Raw genomic sequence first — 24991 nt, 5'->3', positions numbered from 1 at the left:
GTGCTTAAAGACACACAGAGCCTGCAATGGCATTATCATTATCTCTAGGCTGTGCCGAGTTCAACGAGATGCTCCCTTGACCGTAGCTCGCTCGGTCCAAGTGCAGCGACCATGAGAAAAAGTAGGCCCAAAATGAAGCCTGGCCCTAAATTTCAAGTGCTTTTGGGTGACAGCGGCGGAACCGTTAGGGTTAGAAGCACAATTCGACCTCAGGAATGTTCCGCGGGCAGTCAGCAGGTTGTCCAGCCGGATGGACAGGTCCACCAGCTGGTCCAATATGAGGGTGGTGTCTCGGCAGGCCAACTCTCGACGGACGTCCTCATGCAGACTGCACCAGTAGTGATCGATCAGGGCCCTGTCATTCCATCCCACGCTGGAGGCCAGGGTCCGGAAGTCCAAGGCAAAATCATGAAACGAAATCATGAAACGAAAACATTAAACGGTAGAGATTTCTCAACAATCCTTCTCACAATAGCACATCGGTAGTAAGTAGTCAGTGGCAAATATCGAAACAGGGCTTGGTTAAAACCCTAGATGGGACCAAATTTATAGTTGTAGATAGATCAACCCTCCAGTAGGAGGTGCAGCCCAGCCTACTGTTTTTTTCTTCTTAGAGTGGATATTATGTTGAAGATCTGACGTTGTTTCAATGGTACAAATTCAACATATTTTATATAAGGTTTGTCTATGTTGAAAATGGACTACTATGATGACATAATCCTGTGGTAGAAATTTCACAAAACAACAGTTTGCTCAAATTCAATGTATTTTCCACATCACAATAAGTTGAGAAATTACATTGAAACAATGTTTATTCAACCAGTTTGTGCCCAGTGGGATGGTGATTTCTGGGAGCATGGAGGGGAAATGGATTCTTGTGAGTTTGACAAAAACAAGATGGACATCTGCCTCCTGGACTGCCCCACTTCCTGTGCCTTTTGGTTACTTTGATTTGTTTGTTAGTGCCATTTTAAATTGCATGGTTTGTAAATGTTCCTGGGCCATGAGAAAGGCCACTGATGAAAAGGTAAACATGTAAACCTTTACTTATTATTTATTAAATGTTGAAACTAGTCCTTTGTTTCCTGCTTTTACCTGCTCAACCCAGATCCAAAAGAACCTGTCATATTTCCACCTCGTGACATTACCCTTTCAGTAAAGTTTGGGAAGCGTCCTAACAAACAAACGCAGTCAAATTTTAGGATATTTTAAAAGTGCTTTGAAGGATTGAAGCATTTACATTTTTGTGAATTTGTGCTTTTATTAAATGTATAATTTAGCTGTTCGAATTTGGAAACCATGTGCCATTTTATAAATACACCTATAGAAATCTTAATTTTTACAAATGTCCAGTGTTAGAGCATTTTTTACATTCAGTAATTTCTTCACAAAATCAATTCTCCAAAATGTTATTTTTTTAAAGCTTACATGACAAACATGCCTCATTGTGTTAAAGTAAACAAAATTACCCATTCTAAAATTGTTGTGGTTTTAAAAAGGTCAAATTTAGTAGATTATCTCATCAAATGCATTATAAAATAACTCAACTGATGACCTGCAGATTATGTGCAACTGCAGATACCTTCTCATACAGTTACAGCCCTGACTGTTTAGATCCTACATAATAAACATCCCCGGAACTTTGACTTAGAAAGTCCCTAACAAGAACATGCCATGCAAGGTAATCCCCTGACACCACCACGTCTCTGTTGTAGAAATAGAATCAACATTATATTTCTATGGTCTCTTTAGTCCCCTTCTATGTGACATATGTTCCTCTTTCAAGTGAAAGTACATAGACTGAACACAAATGTCAACAAGGCTTGCCAGCACAGTCACTTCTGTATGTTCCTCCCAGCATTCCCTTAGGCCTCGTACATCTGTACCCAGTATAATTCACACTCGGAAGCATCTTCTTATGAATCCTGTTTGTAGAAGCTCCCTGGCTGTGAAACATTGCAGTCCATTGTTGGAAGCCTCAGTTCAGTTTCTATCATCGGTATTCATTCACATCTTCGTGTAGTCTGATGCGGAGTCCAATAGGGTCCTGTAGATGTTGGATCTGAGGAACCTGGGGTAGGAGTCTTTCTCCATCAGGCTGTATACAATCCTCTGGGCCTCGTCGAAGCAAACTGTGGAGGGCGTCTTCACATTCTGCCCAATGAGATCTCTGGTCTTGTGGTCAATGTTGATCTGGAGAGATTTAGAGGGAATTGATGAGACTTAGTGGATACAAGAAGTAGATGTGTTCATACAAAGCAAATGTGGCCATAAAAAGTAGATACATACGTGATCAAAGATCTACATGTTTTTGTGAAGTATTATACTATGTTTGGGAGTACAACATACCTCTTTTGGAGCCTCAGCTTCAATGAATGTCTTGTAGATCTTCTTGGCCCTGCAGGACAGCCTGAAGGAGGACTTAATCTTCTTGTAGTCTTCACAGATCAGCCAGAATTCAATGTTCTCATCGCTGAACTCTGATTTCAGAAAGGCCTGAAATGTTGCCATGCCATCTAAAAGGGGCATGAGAAGACACACTTAGCTAGGCTTTAAAACCTGCAAACCTACGAAAATGGTTCAACCTCCTTTTGTCTGTTTAAACATTGTTTTGAAGAACATGAAATGCTTACATTTTGATGTGAGAAGTCTCTCCAAAGACTGGGACCACAGGATAATTTCCTCAGTACTAAGTCTGTAAAGGAGGAGGACAGTTATTTTCAGATCAATACACTGGATGTTAATGTGGATCGTGGATGGGTCCTGATAGGAAAGGCTCATGGATATGGAGAGTCTATCCTTAGGCTATTTACCGTTCAGTGTTAGGGGCATGGGAAGATCTGCGTTGTAGTCGGGACCTCAAGTCGCATCCCCTGAAACAAAGTAAATAGGTAAATACAGAAGCATACACACAAAACACGCACATGCACAGAAAACCTCAAAGTTATCTTGCTCCTATGTGCAAAGGCAACTAGCAACATAATTTAGTGTTTTTAAAGAACAATAGTTTTTAAGAATCTGCAATTGTGCCGAATGACCAACAAACCAATAAATCAATGTGGAATGCAAGCAATACTTTATCAGCGAATACTCACTTTGTCTGCTTTCTTCTGTTGTCCTCCATGTCAATGTTGAGTGGATGCAGTTTCCTTGATGGTGATGTGACTAAGATAAGCATGTTTGGGGGAACACGATCATTGGGTTCTTTGTATGTATTACTCAGTGTTGGAGTTCTCTGCTAGCTGTCAAATTGTGTCTGTTTTGACGGTCCTCCAAACACCCTCCTTTATACAAGCGATGACTACTGTGATGTTAGTGTGTGTAGCGTCACCCATTTTGTTGGCCTCTAACCGCAGAAATAGAGGAAGTAGGGGATGACGCTAGCTTGTTCACACCAGTGCAATGCAACTGACAGTCTGTGCGTTCAGAAACCTGCACAGGTCATTGCCTACCGATATTAAGGTGAGGGTATGCAAATGTAACGTGGAAAATTAAACAACCGATAAGCAAATTCTTACCTTCACTATGTGGGCTCAAGTAAAGAACAAGGTATTTGTTTAATTTTTCAAACACATTTGTCAGGTGGAAGTGATACTTTCATTAGGTCTTTTGCTTTCATGTCCCATGATAGTGGAACTGCTGCTGTTTTTTTTTACCAATATAAACTCTTGCCTTTTCACAAGTATAACCGTAATAATTTTTGGCAGAAGAAGAGAACAATTGAAATAGGCCAAACCATGCAAGCAGAAGAATTTGCCGGATTCGTCAGTGAAAATCCCACTGTCCAGTCTCACTTCTCCTTAGTACACTTCACCTTATTGTATGACATCAGTAGTGGCCTCTGACATTTATTTTTCCGTCACAGAGAACCAATCATATATAGTATGTTAGATAGATGGACAGATCGGGGCCAGATCACAATAGATACAAAGAAGATTTTGTCTTGACTAGGTGACTAGACATATTGTTAGCTTATTTCCATCAAAATGGCAGATTTTTATCAGATGACAACTAAGCAGACAAAACTAGCAGTCACAGTGTTGCTTACAGTTAACGTCACCATGAAAAACCAGTCAGGATAGAAGTAAAACGGTCACATGGGTATGAGAACTCGGTCACATGGGTATGAGATCTCATGCACAGGCTGACCTGCAGCATATAACATACTACTTCCAATACAGTCCTCAGGAATACTTAGTTTCATGCTATACATTATTTAAAATGAATAGATCATATTAACATTGTATATCCATGTTTAAATGAATATTCTAATTGAATATTGATCAAAGCAATGCATTTTTCAACTGCGTGTGTGGGTGGGCGTGCATGTGCGCTTGTGTCACTTTTTGAAACAAACCACATCTACTTCCACTTCCTCTTTCCTTAGCAGCCAACAAAACAAATACATGAAATATCCCAGAAATGAAATATATGGGAGTCAGTGCATTCGACATGAGGTTGGTAGACAGTGAATTTCACTGACAGGATTGGCATATTAACATATTGACTATATATATTTTGGAAATCTTTTGGAAAAAAATAACACTAACACATTTTCATAGTGTTGTACACCTAACATACCTCCTAACTGCAGACCATGCAGAGCCTGCAGGGTCGTTACTGTAATGAGTACGATGGGAGACAGAGAGCTGGTTTCAAGCGCAGGGCGCAGCAGGTGTTTATTGTTAAAGGACCACAGGAGAAGGCAGGTAGCTGGGTCCTGGGGCAGGCATAAGGTCATACACAGGGACTCCAACAAGGTAACAGTACAGGCAGGGAAAAGGTTAGTAACGTAGTCTGGGAGATCAGGCAAGAGGTTGATGACAGGAAATCTGATAGGCAAAAGTACAGGCAGGGATTATGCAAAAAAAATAAAATAAAGAGCATTGTTAGTGAGGATGGCCAAAAACTACGATACATGGGATGACGAATACGAAACTAAACAGCACGCCGACTAGACTGTGTATCAAAACAAACAATACCTCACAATGATGGGGTGCAAAGAACTGAACTAAATAGTGTGTGTAAATGACATACAGGTGTGTGAACAGGTGATCAGACTTCAGGTGATTGGGATCTGGAGAGTGAGCTGCGTTCAGGGGATCTATGTGTTTGAGAGTGTGAGCTGGAAAGTGGGCTGGAAAGTGAGCTGTGTTCAGGGGATCTACTGTATGTGTTTGAGAGTGTGACTTGGAAGCAGACGTTACAGTTACACCACAAAAAGGCACAAGAAAGAGGATTTCGAAACCCACCATCTCAGATTGTTCTGAAATTGTTTCTGCTGTTAGAAACAGATAGGATTAGCATTCCTGCAGCATTACTTTGTTGAAATTTTAATTTTATCTCTGAAAATTTAAGCTGATTGACTGCATCCAAATTGGCCATTTTAATTTATAGGATTCATATAATATTGAATAAATATAGTACCTAAAATCATATTTGAACCAAACTTTTTTCTAACAATGAGTTAGACATTAGGAATCCAAACAAATGGACAAAAGCCAACCACGGACACACACCCCATACCAATCCCACCCCAACAAGTATACACTGAGTATACAAAACATTAAGAACACCTGCGCTCTGGCTGCTGACTCATCTTCACACAGTTGATTGAAGTGCTGATCCTGCTACTGATGCTGGGCCTCAAGTGTCTCCAGGTATGAGGCCTTGGTCTCCATCATGAAGTTCAGGTATTCACTGGTTGTGCTCGCAGTGTTTCCTCTTCCCTGGGAAAATATACAGGCAAAAGTAATGAAATGTACAGTACAGGAATTACAAGGTACAGACTCCATAGCAAACCTGAGGGCAACCAGTGTGAGCTCAGTTTTGTTCTCCAACCATGTATCATCTCATAAAATGTATTCCATCTTATCCAGCAAAGGCCAGTGTCCGACCAATCAGATTTACCAAGCAGATACACCAAAGATGCAAATAATAAGGGTCTTGGGTCTCCTAGAATAATGTTTAGGAACATAACCCTGCCATGACAAAAGCCCTCTGTAGTTGAGCTTGCCCTGTTGAAGACAGCTAAATTGTGTGAAGGGCTTAACAAGTGAACATGACAATCAATTGATATTGAACTGTTTCCCAACTGAGAATGGAACCTGGGTGTCTGTGGGTGCTTGGCTCTGAGGTTGTGGCTTCACCATTAGAGCATGCAGCTTTCTCTGGGTTTGTAGGTTCAGGAATGTCCTCTGAAAAGAAATGCTTGCTCATTTATGTAGAATTCAATACAGAAATACTTAACATACATAAGTATTCACACCCCTGAATCAATACTTTGTAGAAGCACCTTTGGCAGCGATTACAGCTGTGAGTCTTTCTGGGTAAGTCTGTAAGAGCTTTACACACCTGGATTTTGCAACATTTGCCCAGTAGTCTTTTCAAAGTTCTTCAAGCTCCGTCAAATTGGTTGTTGATCATTGTTAGACAACCATTTTCAGGCCTTGCCATAGATTTTCAAGTAGATTAAAGTAAAAACTAACTCGGACACTCAGGAACATTCACTGTCTTCTTTGTAAGCAACTCCAGTGTAGATTTGGCCTTGAATTTTAGGTTATTGTCCTGCTGAAAGGTGAATTCATATACCAGTGTCTGGTGGAAAGGTTTTCCTCTAGGATTTTGCCTGTGTTTAGCTCCATTACGTTTCTTTTTTATCCTGAAAACTCCTCAGTCCTTAACGATTACAAGCATACCCATAACATGATGCAGCTACCACTATGCTTGAAAATATGGAGAGTGGTACTCAGTAATGGGTTTTATTAGATTTACCCCAAACATAACACTTTGTATTCAGGACAAAAAGTTAATTGCTTTGCCACATTTTTTTTGCAGTATTACTTTATTGCCTTGTTGCAAACAGGATGCATGTTTTGGAATATTTTTATTCTGTACAAGCTTCCTTTTCACTCTGTCATTTAGGTTAGTATTGTGGAGTAACTATAATGTTGTTGATCCATTCTCAGTTTTCTCCTTTCACAGCCATTAAATATTGGTCTCATGGTGAAATCCCTGAGTGGTTTGCTTCTTCTCTGGTAAATGAGTTAGGAAGGACGCCTGCATCTTTGTAGTGACTGGGTGTACTGATACACCATCCAAATTGAATTAATAACTTCACCATCAAAGGGATGTTCAATGTCTGCTTTTTTATTTTTTACCAATCTACCCTTCTACCCCGCCCTTCTTTGCGAGGCATTGAAAAACATTCCTGTTCTTTGTGGTTGAATCTTTGTTTGAAATGCACTGCTCAACTGAGGGATCTTACATATAATTGTATGTGTGGGGTACAGAGCTGAGGTAGTTATTCAAAAATGATGTTAAACACCATTATTGCACACAGTCCATGCAACTTATTATGTGACTTGTTATGCACATTTTTAGTCCTGAACTTATTTAGGCTTGCCATAACAAAGGGGTTGAATACTGATTGACTAAAGACATTTCAGCTTACTTTTTTATTTTATTTACATAATTCCACTTTTTTATGGGATATTTTCCCACAAAATGTGGAAAAAGTCAAGGGGTGTGAATACTTTCTGAGAGCACTGTCAGTATGTTTGTTTGTATAATGTAAAGTCGGATGCTCCGGCTAACATCAAACATGTAGCTATGTTCCCGGCATTGGACTTCCATGGATGTTTATATGACAACTTATCGACCTTGGTTTACGTCTCTCGCAGTGCTCACTCTGACATGCTACAGCTAGCTACGCTGAAGACATTGGTAGCTAGCTAGATAGTAATTTAGCTAAAACAATGTATTACCTTGCTGATCATTGCTGCTCGGTGATGTCGAATCCAGCGTCCCCCGACTAGACATGCCTGGTCTGCATCCAGTACAACGTCAATGGTGTTGAACCACTGGTGTGTTCTGATCCACTTTTATTGTCAATAGAAATAAATGGTCAAAAGCGCCAATCAAGAACTGATACTGTATACTGGGTTGGGATTGGTGTGGGGTGTGGGGGGGTCTGTGGTTGGCTTTTGACCATTTCTTTGGATTTTTCACGAGTCATGTCTTGTTAGAAAAAAGTTTGTTGGAAATCGGATGTTCGGTACTATATTTATTGAATATTGTATGAATCCTATAAATTAAAATGGCCAATTTTGGTGAAATGAATTATCTTCATTTCTCAGAGATCAAATTATATTTCAACAAAATAATGTTGCAGAAATGGTAATCTTATCGGTTTCTAACTACAGAAACGATTTCAGAACAATCTGAGATGCTGGGTGTCATGGCTTGCTGAAATGACATGGAACGACACCTGCATTTAGATTGGATTATTCTGAATTGTATACATGATTACAACCAATTATACATAACTAGAAAAATACAATTCCTGAAGAATATTTGTGTGCTTGCACAAGCTGTCCAAAAGTATTTTTGTTGATCGTGGGAGAAGTTTAAATTGTTTGAGCCCCGTGTAGAATTCAAGCCGAACAGAAGATAAAGCAGTTGTAAGAAGACATTGGAGACTTTCTATGATACCAGATGTACTATATTTTGGACAACATGCCCTCTCTGTCTACCTAGGCTTACTTTGCATGCCTTCACCATGGTTACGTAAGGTATGCAAAGTTACATCCATCAGGCCAAGGTTCAGTAATGCACCTTCTGGCCCTACGCTCAATGAACAAGCATTGTCAGTGCATCTAAACACCGTGGTTTAAAGCTTCCATTGGATGAGTGTTGATCATATGAAATGGGTATTCTCAGTGTATACAATATTGTTCATTACTGCATTTCTCTTTGCAGAGTCCTTCAAAGATGTTGAGCACACAACAAGCTCTCCGCGTTCTCCAAAAGTGTTTTTGCTGCTCCTGCTGCTCTGTACTGTTCCATTTCTTCAAACATACATTTGAGGTTAAGGGTTAAGTTTAGGCACTAATTCCGAACAGTTAAGGTAAGGGTTAAGGTTTGGGATAAACATTACATTTAGGCGCTCATTCCAAATTGATATGGTAAGGGTCAGTGGCGGTTCTAGCTTGTATGGATCCCTTTGGAACAACACAAATACATAATCCTAACATTTAAAACGATATAAATATAAAAATATATACAAAAATAAGACTCATAAATATCAAAAAGAAGTAACAAAGACAAATGGAAACAAATTTGTGTTGATTTGGCACTCGAGCATCAATACATTACCCTTCCACCAACACTGTCAACCAAGAGTCAAGACTTAACCCATTCACCTTGGTGGTGTGCAGACTGTTTTATATTATTCACAAACCAGAAAAAATGCAACATATGTCTGTGAAACTATATATTCACCGTATTATGAATGAATTGTGGTTTATTTGGTAACATTCCGTCATGTGACTGATTTTATTAATTGCATTAGTACTGTACAAAGTTAGAGGTGCGCTATTTGATAGATTCCCGCGCTCCCCTTACCTCGGGCTTCCAGTGGGGAGACCTGAGGTCAACCTACCCCCGCCCCCCTCCTCATCTCGTACTTCTGAGTGGGAGACCTTCCCAGGCAATTGCCTGCCTAGCTCACAAACTAGAATCAGGGCACCCACTCCGACAAGGTTAATTGACCCACAGTCCCACACGGTGACATATCATTGACGTGACGTGCAAATTAGCGAAAGAAAACCGATCCCTCAAATGTGACCATTCCAAGTGTCGCCTGTACCTAAATCCGCCACTGGTAAGGGTTAAGGTTTGAGATATGGTTAAAACCAAAAATAAATGTCCATGGCTGGGATTGAACACACAACCTTCTGATCAAGAGTCATGGGATTACACCAATCAACAACAAAACCCAAACCTACTTGATGGTCATAGCGCAAGTTGTCTGCCACAATATGGTTGTACAGGCTAAGTCATGACAGTCAACATGAAACCTGTGCAGCTTCTGTTTTATCTATTCCAGAGTTCCTCAACTGCGGGCCCGCGGGTGGTTTTATTTGGCCCCCCAGGTTTTCTGAGCAAGAAGAAAAATATATATTTGAGTGTGGAATTTTCATTGTTGGACATAAAAGACTGTAAAAACACCAGGAAATCAGTGCTAAGTGATTTTAATTTAAGAAATCTGTTCCCAAGTATTCCCACACATATTGTATACAAATGTAAGCAAGGTTTGAAATTATTATGTTTTAATCAAACATTATATCTGTTTGGGCTTCTTGCGGTCAATTTACAGTCTACAAATTATTTGAAATTTGTTCCGGCCCCCCAACCGTCCCTAACCTATACATACAATTTACTGTAGGACATTTTAATCATTTAGCAGGCACTTATCCAGAGTGACTTACAGGAGAATGTAGGGTTAAGTGCTTTGCTCAAGTGTACATCGACAGATTTTTCACCTAGTCAGCTCAGGGATTCTAATCATTGTGACTTTTCAGTTACTGGCCTAACGCTCTCAACTGCTAGGCTGGCCTAATCACTAGGCTACCTGCCACCCAAGTTCTGGTGCAGGGCCAGTTTAATTTGTGTGCAAAATAGTCTCCGCTCTACGAGAACATAAGTAAATGTGTGAGCTTTGCTGCCATCTGGAGTTGGAGAGCTGTACACACTTCAGGGACCACACCCTCTGTTCCAACACCCTTCTAACCCTTCTCCTTAAAGTGTTCAGAATTGTTTTTGAAATATTGGATTGATGCCAGCATGGGCTAGAGTTCCCATCAAATTTCTGGTTCCATTCATATTTATCCATGGATGGGGAGTGAACGTGTGCACTCTTCGGGGGAAAAGGGAAGTTAATCGGATCGCAATCATGGTCAATCAAAACAATCAGAGGATGTTTTGCATCGAATTCAAAATGATAGCACGGAGACACCCTGACTGCACTACGCACAATTTATATGAGAGCAAAATTGCTGTTGATTAAATGTTTTCTTCAAAAGAAATATCTGATTTTAAACACATACAGTTGAAGTCGGAAGTTTACATACACTTAGGTTGGAGTCATTAAAACTAGTTTTACAACCACTCCACAAATTTCTTGTTAACAAACTATAGTTTTGGCAAGTCGGTTAGGACATCTACTTTGTGCATGACACAAGTCATTTTTCCAACAATTGTTTACAAACAGATTATTTCACTTATAATTCACTGTATCACAATTCCAGTGGGTCAGAAGTTTACATACACTAAATTGACTGTGCCTTTAAACAGCTTGGAACATTTCAGAAAATGATGTCATGGCTTTAGAAGCTTCTGATAGGCTAATTGACATCATTTGAGTCAATTGGAGATGTGCCTTTGGATGTATTTCAAGGCCTACCTTCAAACTCAGTGCCTCTTTGCTTGACATCATGGGAAAATCAAAAGAAATCAGACCTCAGAAAAAAAATTGTAGACCTCCACAAGTCTGGTTCATCCAAACGCCTGAAGGTACCACGTTCATCTGTACAAACAATAGTACGCAAGTATAAACACCATGGGACCATGCAGCCGTCATACCGCCCAGGAAGGAGACGCGTTCTGTCTCCTAGAGATGAATGTACTTTGGTGCGAAAAGTGCATATCAATTGCAGAACAACAGCAAAGGATCTTGTGAAGATGCTGGAGGAAACAGGTACAAAAGTATCTATATCCACAGTAAAACGAGTCCTATATCGACATAACCTGAAAGGCCACTCAGCAAGGAAGAAGCCATTGCTCCAAAACTGCCATAAAAAAAGCCAGACTATGGTTTGCAACTGCACATGGGGACAAAGATCGTACTTTTTGGAGAAATGACCATTGTTATGTTTGGAGGAAAAAGGGGGGGCTTGCAAGCCGAAGAACACCGTCCCAACCGTGAAGCACGGGGTGGCAGCATCATGTTGTGGGGATGATTTGCTGCAAGAGGGACTGGCGCACTTCACAAAATAGATGGCATCATGAGGATGGAAAATTATGTGGATATATTGAAGCAACATCTCAAGACATCAGTCAGGAAGTTCAAGCTTGGTCGCAAATGGGTCTTCCAAATGGACAATGACCCCAAGCATACTTCCAAAGTTGTGGCAAAATGGCTTAAGGACAACAAAGTCAAGGTATTGGAGTGGCCATCACAAATCCCTGACCTCAATCCTATTGAAAATTTGTGGGCAGAACTGAAAGTGTGTGCGAGCAAGGGGGCCTACAAACCTGACTCAGTTACACCAGCTCTGTCAGGAGGAATGGCTAAAATTCACCCAACTTATTGTGGGAAGCTTGTGGAAGGTTACCTGAAACGTTTGACCCACGTTAAATAATTTAAAGGCAATGTTACCAAATACTAATTGAGTGTATGTAAACTTCTGACCCACTGGGAATGTGATTAAATAAAAGCTGAAATAAATCATTCTCTCTACTATTATTCTGACATTTCACATTCTTAAAATAAAGTGGTGATCCTAACTGACCTAAGACAGGGAATTCTTACTAGGATTAAATGTCAGGAATTGTGAAAAACTGAGTTTAAATGTATTTGGCTAAGGTGTATGTAAACTTCCGACTTCTGTACATATAAACAGATCAAATAAACAAATGACAATAGAGATTTCAGATCATTCTCATTCATCACCTGACTGTCAAAGTTTTCCACCATATGTTATCCACCATTCCCCAAAATTGCCCTCTCTTTGTCTCTCTGAATATCTGGGAACTTAAAAGGTTAGAATGCATACAACTTTGAATTGCAGTAGCCAGTGCACCTGTAAAAAGCAGGCACATATTGGTTGCATTTTGCATCTGGCTTTCCCAAAAATATCCACACAGAACAAGGACAGGAGCTTGGCAAATCATTTGTATAGTTTTTTTTATTTCAAATGTGATGCTTGATTCATTCAGATCATTTTAATTTCAATTTGAGACGGTATCTGATTACATACTGAAGTGATAATACTATTGATACAAATTAAGAACTTATTCGTCGTCTAATTTATAGTCAAAGGAGCAACATTTTGGCATTTTAGTCTCTACAAATAACTTAGTTAAATACAACAACATTGCACACATTATACTATATACGTTCATTGAGAATGGAATCAACTCATTAAATGTAGTCACCGGTTAAAGAAAAGATATCTCTGATATTGTTTGGACATGGATTGCAATAACATGGTAAGCATAAGTAGATGAAACAGGTGAAAGAATGTGTTTCTCAACTTCTGGGTTGTTCTTGACCAGTTCCTGGTTAAATGGTTAGCTGGCAGCCATTTAGTCAGTTCTCAGGTGCTAGTTTTAAGGAACGGTACAATCCATTTCCACGTGCATTGCTACATTTAAAAACAGTCTAGCCAGGAGATTCTGGACGTTGCTAAACTAAACCCTAGGTAACAACACCCTAGGTAAGTCGAAAATAAGGTAAAAAAGAAATAAAACCATCCCTTTAATCAAAGTGGTCCTCCATGGATAGAGGGACTATAGCTTGCCAGTGTCTGGTACATAAAATGTTGAGAAACACTTAGAGCGTTTGTCATTTAAGAGAGTCACCTTGCATCTGCTCTCCTAAGCAAATCCTGGTAGATGTCTGACTTGAGGAATCGTGGGTAACAATCCCTGGCCATCAGACTGTAGATCAGCTTCTGTGCCGCGTCAAAAGAAGTCAGGCTCGGCTGGGAGATGTTCTTGGTGATATTTTCTCTGGTCCCACAATCAATGTTGATCTTCAACCAAGATATAATCCCAGTAAATACATGTTTGTTTTTTTCCAGACACATTTCTACATCTTAATGTCCACTGAATGTAAAAAGGCAGACAAAGGTATAAACAGGTCTAGATCCAACCAGGTCCTTATTAATTCATTTGTTTGTTCTGAGTTGTTATGAAATTACAGCAGATTGTGATCAGGGGTTGTATGTGTCGAGTGTATCAGAGTACGGATGCTGATCTAGGATCAGGCATCTCTTGTCCATATAATCTTATTCATTATGATCTTAAAGGCTAAACTGATCAGCCTAGATCAGCACTCCTACTCTGAGAGGCTTGATACATACGGACCACAGGTAGCTACTTACCTGTCTGGGTGCTTCACATTCTACAAACTCAGAGTAGATCCTGTTTGCAGAGGAGATCATCTCTGGAAGAGACTTGATCCTCTTGTAGTCCTCACATGCCAGCCAAAACAGCATATTCTCCTCACTATACTCTGACTTCAGGAATTGTCGGAAAGCTGCCTGCCCAGCTGGACATATGGAAAAATAGGAAACGAAGGGAAATGAGATGTCTCGATGTTTGTTATTGTAGGAAAGTATATGAGCGTGAGTTCTGTCGCAAGACAAAGGCAGTAACACTAACTTGATACATTTTAGTTACTTGTAACAGACAATCGTAATTTGCCTGTGATTTTCTAAATCACATCCTGAGGATGCCATAATCAGCTTAGCACTGTTGGTGATGCCTTCTAGACAGGCAGTATAGTAGAAGGATAAAAATGTTGTCCTTACATTTACTACACAGGAGTTTGTCCACAGACTCTCCCCAAGTCTCAGCCTCTTCAAGTGGGTCCTTGAGAAAGCAACAAAATCTACCCTTGAAAAGAGCGTTGAGATCCATCACTAGCGCAGTAATCAGTGATTTTCAAAACACAATATCAAATCTGCCTCACACCTGGAAAGAAAATAGATGAATACGGTCCATCAATGCTTTTGCATTTCAAAAATATGTTTTATATTCCAGTGAAAAGATCTTTAATTTTTTTTAAATAACCTGTTATCCAATACATTATATTAACTTAAATGCAAAATGCACATAGTACACACCTCATTTTTATAGTAAGTTGTAACTTGTATTGAAACATAGCGACATTCATCTACAGAATCAGTGATAAAGAAACTCACTTTATTGCCATGGCAGCGTTGTCTGTCTGGGAGAGAGATGTGAGCCAATGTGAGGCTAAGATTTTGATTGTTTCGAGGTGAGGGAGTTAAGTTGCAGGGAATGATCTAAACCATGCTCCCTCCATGAATGGAACACATGAAAATCAGTATGCAAAGTGATGTTTGGAGAGATTGTATCCTTCCTTCCGAGGCCTCTCTGACCTCGGAGAGAGTATACACCTGGATTTCAAGGAGTGGCCCTCATGTCTTCTATGATATCCTGTCCACCTCAGTTTCAATCATAGGTATGAAGATGAAAGACAAAGTATATAATCCTAATATAACCCTAAAGTAAAAAGAGTGTACCATGCTACACCATGGTACATTTACCATGGTAAATGACGTCACCATCGATGAATGGCACTTTTGAAGAATTCGAAACAACTAGTACTACTTGGTGACAAATGGTGCCCAGTAGAGCTTGTTTCAAGTGATTATTAGAATGTTATAGAGATATAGAGATATAGCTTTTCATATGGGGTGGCAGCGAAGGCTAGTGGTTAGAGCGTTGGACTAGTAACCGAAAGGTTGCAAGTTCGATTCCCAGAGCTGACACGGTACAAAGCTGTCATTCTGTCACTGAATAAGGCTGTTAACCCACTGTTCCTAGGCCGTCAATGAAAATAAGAATTTGTTCTTAACTGACTTGCCTAGTTAAATACATTTAAAATATGTTATTACTCTGTAATTACCATTTCACCAGATCATTTCTCAGTGGATAAATACTCTACAGTAAAACCAAAATCTCTTTTTCATAGTCAGTAACAGAAACATAAGATAAACATGCATGGCCATGTGCTATAGTATCACAACAAAATAGTCACCTAAAATACAAATATTGAAGTATGTATTTTTATACTTTTCAAGTACCGCTATGTGTATTTATGTTTTCGAACAGCCTAAAAAGCTACACATGGAATATATTATCAGCTATTGTATTATAACAAAATAGTCACCATCAATACAAATTGAAGTATTTGTGAAAGCTTTTGAAATACAGGCATCTGTATTTATGCTTTTGAACAGCCTAAGAGGCTACAGATGGAAAATTAAATGAGGTCAAATGAGTGAGGTAAAATGCAAAATAGAAAATGAAAGGTAAACAGATGATGAAGTGCTGATGAAGCACCTCGATGGGAGGCTGACCATAAACAAATAGAGCATGAAGGGAATCCCGCATCCTGGTATTCCGCTGGATTTGCATATCTGTTGTGGAATATCTTCCACATTAATTACAATGACACATCAACAATAATATTCTATGCTATGTTCTGTGCATGATGCGCATGATATCTTCAGTCATTCTCTCTTATATCTGTCAAATCTAACCCTGCACTAAAGCACATCATATGTTTAGACCTTGTGAACTCTATTTTGACTTGTGTGAAAGTTTGAGTGATATCTGAGTGTTAGGAATACTGGCCTTTGTGAATAAAGTACAAAAAGTACAATATGGTCCATGTTTGCTTGAAAAGGGCTACGTATATAAAATATTGTACTGGTTATATTTCCCTTCTCTGATCCTTTTATGGTATTGAATATCTACCACCTTGATGGAGGGTCAAAGGTTAACCACAGATGCTGTCAGTGCAAGGTATACCCTTTCTGCATATAGGAAACCCACCCTCATGTGTCAGCCAAGTGATGCATTGTGGGATAGGGGTAATGGAATATTCCCAATGTATCCAGTAACTGCAAATGTGTAGTCATTAATGTACTAATGAAGATTAATGATGGCGGGTCATGGTATATGAGGACAGTCTTCATGATGTACGAGGACAGTCCTCCCTGGGGTGCTCACATATCCTGATCCCCTTCACCCTCCAGCCCAGGATATTATGTGCTTCCCAAACAAAACCAAGAATGGAAATCTCACCAGGTGATGGAAAACACCACGGCGATCCCGATTTGCATCCGTGTGGACGAACCAAGACTGGAAAATTTGATTTTCAAAAGAGGGGCTTGTCTCGCATGTGCACAGTGCTGAGAAGTGTTGCAATTGGTGCACTGCAGACTCTAAAACACTGTCTATTGCTGGTGTGGTTGCTATACATCCCAAAACTACAAAGTTGGTGGATTTAACTTTTCACACAAAACATAAATAAACCAGTTTCCCCCCCTATTTGTTGTTTCCCTTATTCCCTTAGCTGCCATGTAGACATTGCATTGTGGCATGTTTATTAAAATGTACAGGTTTCATACAAACACTAATTCATTCCTCTTCCAGCACCATGTCATCTAGCTGTCATGGCTAGGGCCAGGAGTTTTCCATAGTAACATAGTAACAAGGGACAATCATTTTTTTCTAACTACTTGATTTGACCAGGAAGCCACAGTGAGGCGCTGTGTATCCTCGACCAGCACCTTCAGCAGCCTACAAAAACAAGTATATTTTCCCCATGTGCTGTAACAATGCCTGTCCACCTGTGTGAAATAAATATAAATATTTAATTTAAAGAAAGTCAAGGCAAGGATTTGAATCCCACAGTGTCCATACTCCTCCACTCCTAACACTTTTTGTCTCCACTATAAGTAAGTTAATTTCTAGGGCATCGGTTAGAATCAGTAAGGGGTAAGGAAACATCAGCCAACGTTAGCATTCCTGTATTAAATGAATGTAAACTAAAGCTAAATGCTAAATGCTTGATCATGTTTTTTTTGCCTGCCTGGCATATGTATTTATTAGGGATGTTCCGTCGTGAGGTCTTAAGACAAGTCAAGTGTGGTGCCTAGTGATTTCTCTATCCGAAAGATTTGGCATTGCTGTGAACTGCCTAGGAATTTCAACTACTACTAATACGTGATTTTTTTATGTCCAGGCAACGCTATAGTTAAAAAAAAATATATATATATATCCCACCAAACTCACATGGTGAAGATGCCATGGAGCCAATACTGTCCGTCATTTAACTCTTAGTGGGTAGGAAACAATCGAATCACTTTGCTGTAATGAATTTTGACACCGCCAAGATAGATTCGGTGGGATCGTTGGCAGCTTGGAATGATTACATATTTTTCTTTGTAAGGAATACTGCGTGCATACCAATGACGTGAATATTTGTAATCCTAGAGTGGTTACGCACTTTCTCATTTTGTTGTGTTTCGGTAGGGTTTCTTTCCAAATACCTCTATCGCACCTTCTGATTGTGTAACGCACTAACATCATAGTCGCTATTTGTCATGTTTTTGTTTGTCTCTTTTGACATAATTGAACAGTTATAAACATTAGAAAAAGCTTTCATAGTACATTGTTTATTCCAATAATTACTCTCCAGACAATATATACAATATACAACTAAAAGCCAACATAACAGACTATTATCATAAATTATTGAATTAATACAAGCAGTGGCAAGACATTTAACGGTAATCAAGATGAACATTGCATATTAGTATTCAAACACGGTATTATGTGTCTAGATGGGGAACACTTTAACTGATAGCTGTATTGTCAAATCTCTTCAGAAAGTCTCATTAAAAAACACAACAACTAGTCACACAGCGAGTCAGATACAGGCATTGCACTGCAAGATAAATTAGAAGGGTGTGTGTGTGTGTTTTGTGCTACTCTCAGCTTAAGATGCTACAACCAGGCAGAGGAGTCGCCCGTGGCCTCCCCTCGTGGCTCATTGAAAACGCAGGACCGTGACCTCCGGCGGAACATGGTGGTCCCGGGGCCTTTTCTCTTGGTGAGGCGAAGGTAGATGTCGGAAGTGAGGAACCTCGGGTAGCAGTCTTTTTTCATCAGGCTGTAGACTTTGCTCTGTGCCGCATCGAAGCAGGTATTCGTCGGTGTGGCGATGGTCTTCCGAATGGCCACCTTTGTGGCGTAGTCGATGTTGACCTAAAAATGAATGAACACTATTATGTTAAGTGGTTGAAGCTCAATCCCAAATCGAACCTTAGATATGGTAATATGGTACTAGCTCCTCCTTCCCATTTGATTGTTTTCAAAAGAAAAAGCAATGCTCATTCCGACTTGTACAAAGTACATCTTCCCGTTGATTTTGCGATCACTCAAACATCTGTTATGACCGCTAAAACAAATGCCAGTTCCCTTCAAAATGTCCGTTTTTTTATTTGCATCTACACTATATATACAAACGTATGTGGACACCGCTTCAAAATAGTGGATTCGGCTATTTCAGTCAGACCCGTTGCTGACAGGTGTATAAATCGAGCACACACTCATGCAATCTCCATAGACAAACATTGGCAGTAGAATGGCCTTACTGAAGAGCTCAGTGACTTTCAACGTGGCACCGTCATAGGATGCCACCTTTCCAACAAGTCAGTTTTTCAAATTTCTGCCCTGCTAGAGCTGCTCCAGTCAAATTTAAGTGCTGTTATTTTGAAGTGGAAACGTGTGGCTCAGTTGGTAGAGCATGGTGTTTGCAACGCCAGGGTTGTGGGTTCGATTCCAATGGGGGACCAGTACGGGAAAAAAAAAAATTTATGAAATGTATGCATTCGCTACTGTAAGTCGCTCTGGATTCGAGCGTCTGCTAAATGAGTAAAATGTATAGGAGCAACAATGGCTCAGCCGTGCAGTGGTAGGCCACACAAGCTCACAGAATGCTGAAGCACATAATGCGTAAAAATCGCTTGTCCTCAGTTGCAACACTCACTACCGAGTTCCAAACTGCCCCTGGAAGCAATGTCAGCACAGGACCTGTTTGTCGGGAGCTTCATGAATTGGGTTTCCAAGGCCGAGCAGCCGCACACAAGCCTAAGATCATCATGCGCAATGCCAAGCGGTGGCTGGAGCTGTGTAAAGCTTGCCGCTATTGGACTCTGAAGCAGTGGAAACGCGTTCTCTGGAGTGATGAATCACGCTTCACCATCTGGCAGTACGATGGAGAAATCTGGGTTTGGAACGCTACCTGCTGAATGCATAGTGCTAACTGTAAAGTTTGGTGGAGGAGGAAAAATGGTCTGGGGCAAATGCAAACAACAAATGCATCCTATAAGTTTGCAAGAGTCACACGCTTGATGTAATCATTGTGTGCTAGGAGAATGGGACCAAATACAAAACTTTTGACTAATTTAATGCAGATATAAGTGAATTTGTCCTATTGCAGCTCACTGTAGTCTCCACCTAATGTTGAATATGCAAGAGTATTTGACAAAAACAATCAAGATTTTGAGTGAAATCCATGGTGAAAGCTACTGGAGATTTTGAAATTGTGAGGAGGCGGTACCTTAGAAAGATGCTGGTTGGAAAGAGAGTAATTTCATGCAAATGTATTAAATTATGCCCATGGTTATATATAAATTAGATGTTATTTTAGCTGAACACCCAACCCTTTCTATTGGCAAGTGTGACTTAGAGAGGTTATCGTACTGTAAACAGCTACAGTTCATGACTGGCCCAAGACGCCTTGAGACATTCTTCCTAGTTTATGTTACGCAGAGCCCTCCATGTAAATACACTTCTGTAACACAATACATGTCCCTGCACTTGGTTTGGAAGTCATGCTCACTTATTCTTCAACTGAGCTAAGAAGACACTAACGTCTTCATCTCAAACTGAAAGAGCGTGGGTAATTATTCCACTGGCTCAGTTGCTGCTAGTTGCAGGAAAGGAAAACCACACGGTCACGTCTGTCTTCGTCCAATGGTACCTGAGGTTTTAACGCTTCTAAACCACACGTTTCTGTAATGGTCATATCTGTCTTACTAGGGGTATAGAGCATCTTCTTAACCACAGGTTTATCATGCACTCACGGCTTTGTTCATGCATCATACTCATTGTAACCTCTGCATAGTTCCTCTGCGTAGTTTATAAAAGTCAAAGTATGTATAGCGGTGAATGTTGGTGCATTGCATCCAGTATCCTTTTGAATTAGATCAAGACCATAGAAGAGCAACAAAGATGAGATTTGATCTTTCTCTGAATGCTTGACCAACCAGCAGCTTTAGGGATGTCCCATTGATGTGGCCCCACAGTTTCCCCATTGCCATTGATAGGGCCCACATGGTCAGGGAAACATCTAGACCCTATACAGCTTATAATGCTCCAGCAAGGCCTATTTGGTTTCATTTCTCAAGCACCATATATACCTCCTTTGGGGCCTCGGCTTCAATGAAGACAGCATACATCTGCTTGGCTTTGGTGATGAGCCTGGAATCCGAGTCGATGGTCTTGTATTCCTCACAGGCCAACCAGAACTCAATGTTCTCCTCACTGAACTCTGTTCTGAGGAACTGAGAAAACGTCTCCACTCCATCTACTCGGGGGAGAAGAACATACTCTTTAATGAAACATTAGATTTATTGGATTCAATCATGAGGCTTATATGGATAAAAACAGCATGTACTGCTCCAGAATAATGGCGACAAAGGGATCTGTGCCCACTGATACTGTAGATTAGTTACTTCGTAACTTACACTTGATTGAATTTCAGACTGTATTATTTGAGATTTGGCTTATTTTTGTTAATTCAGATTAAAAATCGAAATGGTCAAGCTCTGTAGATTCCCAACCTGCTCTCAATGGAAAGTGGGAAAGATAATATTGAACATTCAACCACTGATCTCAATGACTCATAAAAGCAAGCCCTGCAAAATTAATCACATCTGTAATGAAACACTTCAATAGACATATCAGGAAGTTAGACAGGTTTGATAGTCTTACCTAACACTAAAAACATTGTAGTGAAACTCCAATGTTCTCTCCTCTAACCTTTAATTTCCCTAAAGACACTGTGGCTTCCCATTAAAGTTGTGCTTTGAACACAAATACATTTGTGACTAAATCAGACATCGCTGGTTTCAATCTAACCTGAATGTTTGAGCAGCTCTTCAAAGGCGTCGCTCCATCTCAAAGCTGCCTCCGGTGATATGCTGCGGAAAAAAAAGAGTCAGAGATACCATTTAAGTCCTTTGCTAATGATGTGTTTTATTTGTTTATACATCTTTCTGTGCAAGCCTGTTGAACGCTGATGGTGGGCTACAGTACTGTATGTCTAGCTTCTGTTGTTTCCCAATGGTATTTTTGATTGAGGAAAAGAAACTGTATAGTCCGTGAATTTAAAGGGGTATTTCAGCTAAATGACACATTTAGATATTCGTTTCCTTGTAGTAGTCTATGGGCTGGGCAATGCTGCTTAGAACGTATGGCAACAATGATCTAAACATGTAATTGCGCTGAACCATCCCATTAAAGGCCCGCACAGACCATACGATTTTAGCCGTCTTATATGCCACCCAGACAAAATGTCCACATCGTGGGCAAATTCTTAGGTCGTAAAACGATTGTCAGACGTCTCACTGTAACAGGGTCTGGGGGTCTGCCCATTTAAGTACGACTGTGTGCGGTCATAGGCTCCAACAAAAGTTCTGGCTGTGTCAAAAATGTTGAGCCTTTGTCGTGCGGTGTGGCATGCATTTGTTTCTTCAAAATTAGAATTCACACATCGGATAATGAACACTTGGAGCAAGTAATGGCCTGTGTGGAGTTACAAATAACATAGACACGCATCGGATGTCAACATGTCAACGCTTGTATTGTGTAACGGCAATGACTATGTGGAGGCGCATATCCCATTCGAGCTATGGGCCTAATATTCGGTGTTAGCGTTTACATGTTGTGATGTTCCTCTTCAATTTGAGAGTTGAGCTCCTCATTACGAGGAGCGCACGCTCACAGAGGTAGGAGGAGCAATGTCTGTCAGTCATCAGCTTGTTGTTGTTGTTCTTTCGATGCCATGCTTGATACGTCCAGTTGACGAAGCCTAGCCCGGCTGACCTAGCCTCGCAAGCCAATTGCAGAATGTGACGACAGAACTGAAGCAAATCATACAATCTGGCCAAGTTGATGTAAATTAGGTCTCATCGCACAGTGTGACGTGTAATAATCGTTAAAGGCTAAATCCGACGTACAGTATGGAAAGCCCTTGAGATTGAAAATTCTCCTCAATACAAATTGGGTAACTGGGGCAATTAAACATGTTATGTTATTCTGCAGGGCAATCTCTTTCCATTGCTTTGCATCTACACTTGACTGACATCTTACTTGCTGGTTGCGGTGGTGGTCTTCTTTTCTGGACTGATGTTTTCATGGGAGCCTGACTTGGTCAGCAGAAGGCTCAGTTTGCTCCTCTTGTCTTTCAGTCTGCAACCAGAGTTAATGGAACACTTTACATAATGATACATTTCGGGTTTATTGCACAGCAGTTTAATCATAATGAATGAAATCACTAGCCTGGCCCCAGACCTGTTTGTGCTGTCTTGCCAACTCCTATGGTTATTATTACGCTGAACATTGTTTCAGTCGGCAAGACAGCGCAAACACATCTGGGAACCAGGCTACAAAATCACAACAACAGAGTAATAAACCGGCCATTGTTTACTCAAGCCGAGGACCTTTAACATGGACGATCACATGATAACTGAAATAAATAGGACCTCTTCTTATTTCCACCTGGGCCACATGACGTAAAGGTCAACAGAGCAAGTACAGTGTTTCACTGAAGGCAGCAGTGGCATCTCATTTGTGGACTGCCAAGATGGTGTGGGGTGGACAGTGCCGTTGAGAATGCTAGCAAAGCGAGACGGTGTCAGCGTGCTAACCATCATTCTGAAACTAGGAACCAACCACACATATGCCCTGTAACACAGAACAAAGGCAAACCAAGGGGAAATGTACTTCTGCACTTCTACTGCCTGCAACACATTCAAGGGAATTTGTATGGACAGGAATTCACACTGACAGCAACTGAAACTGTGTTGCAAATCATTAAAAAGTTGTATTTCCCGTCTCCTCTCTATCTCCTGTCGAGCTTGTATCATTCAACTTTGTATAGTTAAATGATGGATAGTTACGAAGAACAAATGATTTACTGTGTCACAATTCATCCCCATCGTGTAGAGTAATTTAATTTGCCTCACAGTTGTACATGAAAAGTATCAACAAACAGAGACAGCCCCAAATTACTTCATTCTCTCAAACAAACAACATCATGACACTTTAACACCTACTCTGTGTCTCCACTTGTCTTGTTGAAAACTCAAAAGATTCCAATAAATGAACCAAGGTACAGAACTCACAATTGTTAGTTCTAGGGTGTCACCTTAACGAATAAACATTTATTTTCTGATCTCCTGCTATTGAGATAATGGCAATGGCTCTCAGATACACATGTACACTCTCACTCTGTAGAAACAAGTCAAGCATGGTGCCATGGCAGACCCCCTTACATTATGAAGTCAACACCAACACTTAATGAGTGGAAGAGTTGTGGAGGAGAAAGTCACATTATAAGAGAAGATATTCATGTTAGCGGTAATGTTTTCTCTGTCTGTCTCCCATTGCTGTTGTGCAATGCAAATAAAGGAAGTGGCATTCTTACAAGATGTAATGAAACAAGGTCTTAAAAGCTTCATAGAATTGTTAAAATACACAAAAATCGAATTCTGCTTTCAAATAAAAAGGATATGAAGATTTCAAGTGCAAAAAAAACCTACCTGGAATTACTATCTTTCATTCTCGGTGCCTTCAAGTCCTTAGGACCAAGCATTTTGAAATACGCTTCCTCCTTTGGGGCCAAAAAGTTGAATTGAGGAAATAGAAGAACAAATGTCTCCATGCTAGCTTCCTTCTAACTTTAGCATTTGTGAAGGCAGACCACGAGCAGCTCTTAGTGTTTGTTTAACCCCATCGTTTTGTACCACATCTTTTTTTAAAGCTTCGCATAGCTAAAATATTTCCCCTGTACCTTTCACACTGCTTCCTGACCTAGGTGAACTACTCAGTTTACCGCAGCGTCAGTGATAAAGAAAATCCCCTCATGCTCAACATCCTGCTTTAAAACTATTAACGATGAACTTCACAGAAAACAATAACTTCCTATTACCAGACAAATACTGCATTTACATTAGTATCACTGTACAAACATGGATTAGGCCTACACTATGACTCCATCAAGCATCAATAAGTGATAGATTGATATGCAAAACTACTGTTGCAAATATTCAGATCAAAGGTATATTGAAGCCCTTTGAACCTGTATTGAAGCGTGTTCAAACCCAGTAACTGAAGGTCATTGATTTGAAAACCCGTTCCGATAAAGTGAGCAAGGCACTTAACCCTTATTTGCTCCAGGGGTGCCGTACTACTATGGCTGACCCTGTAAAATGACAAATTTCACTAAACCTATGTGGTGTATCTGACAAGAAAA

General features: G+C 40.2%; 3 protein-coding genes across 3 annotated transcripts; all 3 read right to left on the bottom strand.

The window, feature by feature from the left end:
• Nucleotides 1-748: 748 nt before the first annotated feature.
• LOC106568734 (regulator of G-protein signaling 21) lies at nt 749-3373 on the bottom strand. Its single transcript, XM_014139327.2, has 5 exons — nt 3096-3373; nt 2814-2873; nt 2634-2695; nt 2350-2516; nt 749-2193 (listed from the first exon to the last, which is right to left on the bottom strand). The coding sequence occupies exons 1-5, from the start codon at nt 3176-3178 to the stop codon at nt 2008-2010; spliced, it is 558 nt and encodes a 185-aa protein (XP_013994802.1). The 5' UTR covers nt 3179-3373; the 3' UTR covers nt 749-2007.
• Nucleotides 3374-12797: 9424 nt separating this feature from the next.
• LOC106568801 (regulator of G-protein signaling 21) lies at nt 12798-14848 on the bottom strand. The gene is made up of 4 exons (XM_014139465.2): nt 14772-14848; nt 14379-14541; nt 13950-14116; nt 12798-13598 (listed from the first exon to the last, which is right to left on the bottom strand). The coding sequence occupies exons 2-4, from the start codon at nt 14485-14487 to the stop codon at nt 13422-13424; spliced, it is 453 nt and encodes a 150-aa protein (XP_013994940.1). The 5' UTR covers nt 14488-14541; nt 14772-14848; the 3' UTR covers nt 12798-13421.
• Nucleotides 14849-18046: 3198 nt separating this feature from the next.
• Nucleotides 18047-24583, bottom strand: LOC106568733 (regulator of G-protein signaling 8). Its single transcript, XM_014139326.2, has 5 exons — nt 24279-24583; nt 22828-22926; nt 21595-21656; nt 20874-21040; nt 18047-18654 (listed from the first exon to the last, which is right to left on the bottom strand). Exons 1-5 carry the CDS (start codon nt 24398-24400, stop codon nt 18394-18396), a joined length of 711 nt encoding a protein of 236 aa, XP_013994801.1. The 5' UTR covers nt 24401-24583; the 3' UTR covers nt 18047-18393.
• Between the last annotated feature and the right edge of the window lie 408 nt (nt 24584-24991).

Source organism: Salmo salar, chromosome ssa14, assembly GCF_905237065.1.
Source record: "Salmo salar chromosome ssa14, Ssal_v3.1, whole genome shotgun sequence".
In the NCBI taxonomy this organism is placed as follows: Eukaryota; Metazoa; Chordata; class Actinopteri; order Salmoniformes; family Salmonidae; genus Salmo; species Salmo salar.
The sequence above is the reverse complement of the archived record's forward strand: the minus strand, read 5'-3'. Positions and strand labels throughout refer to the sequence as shown.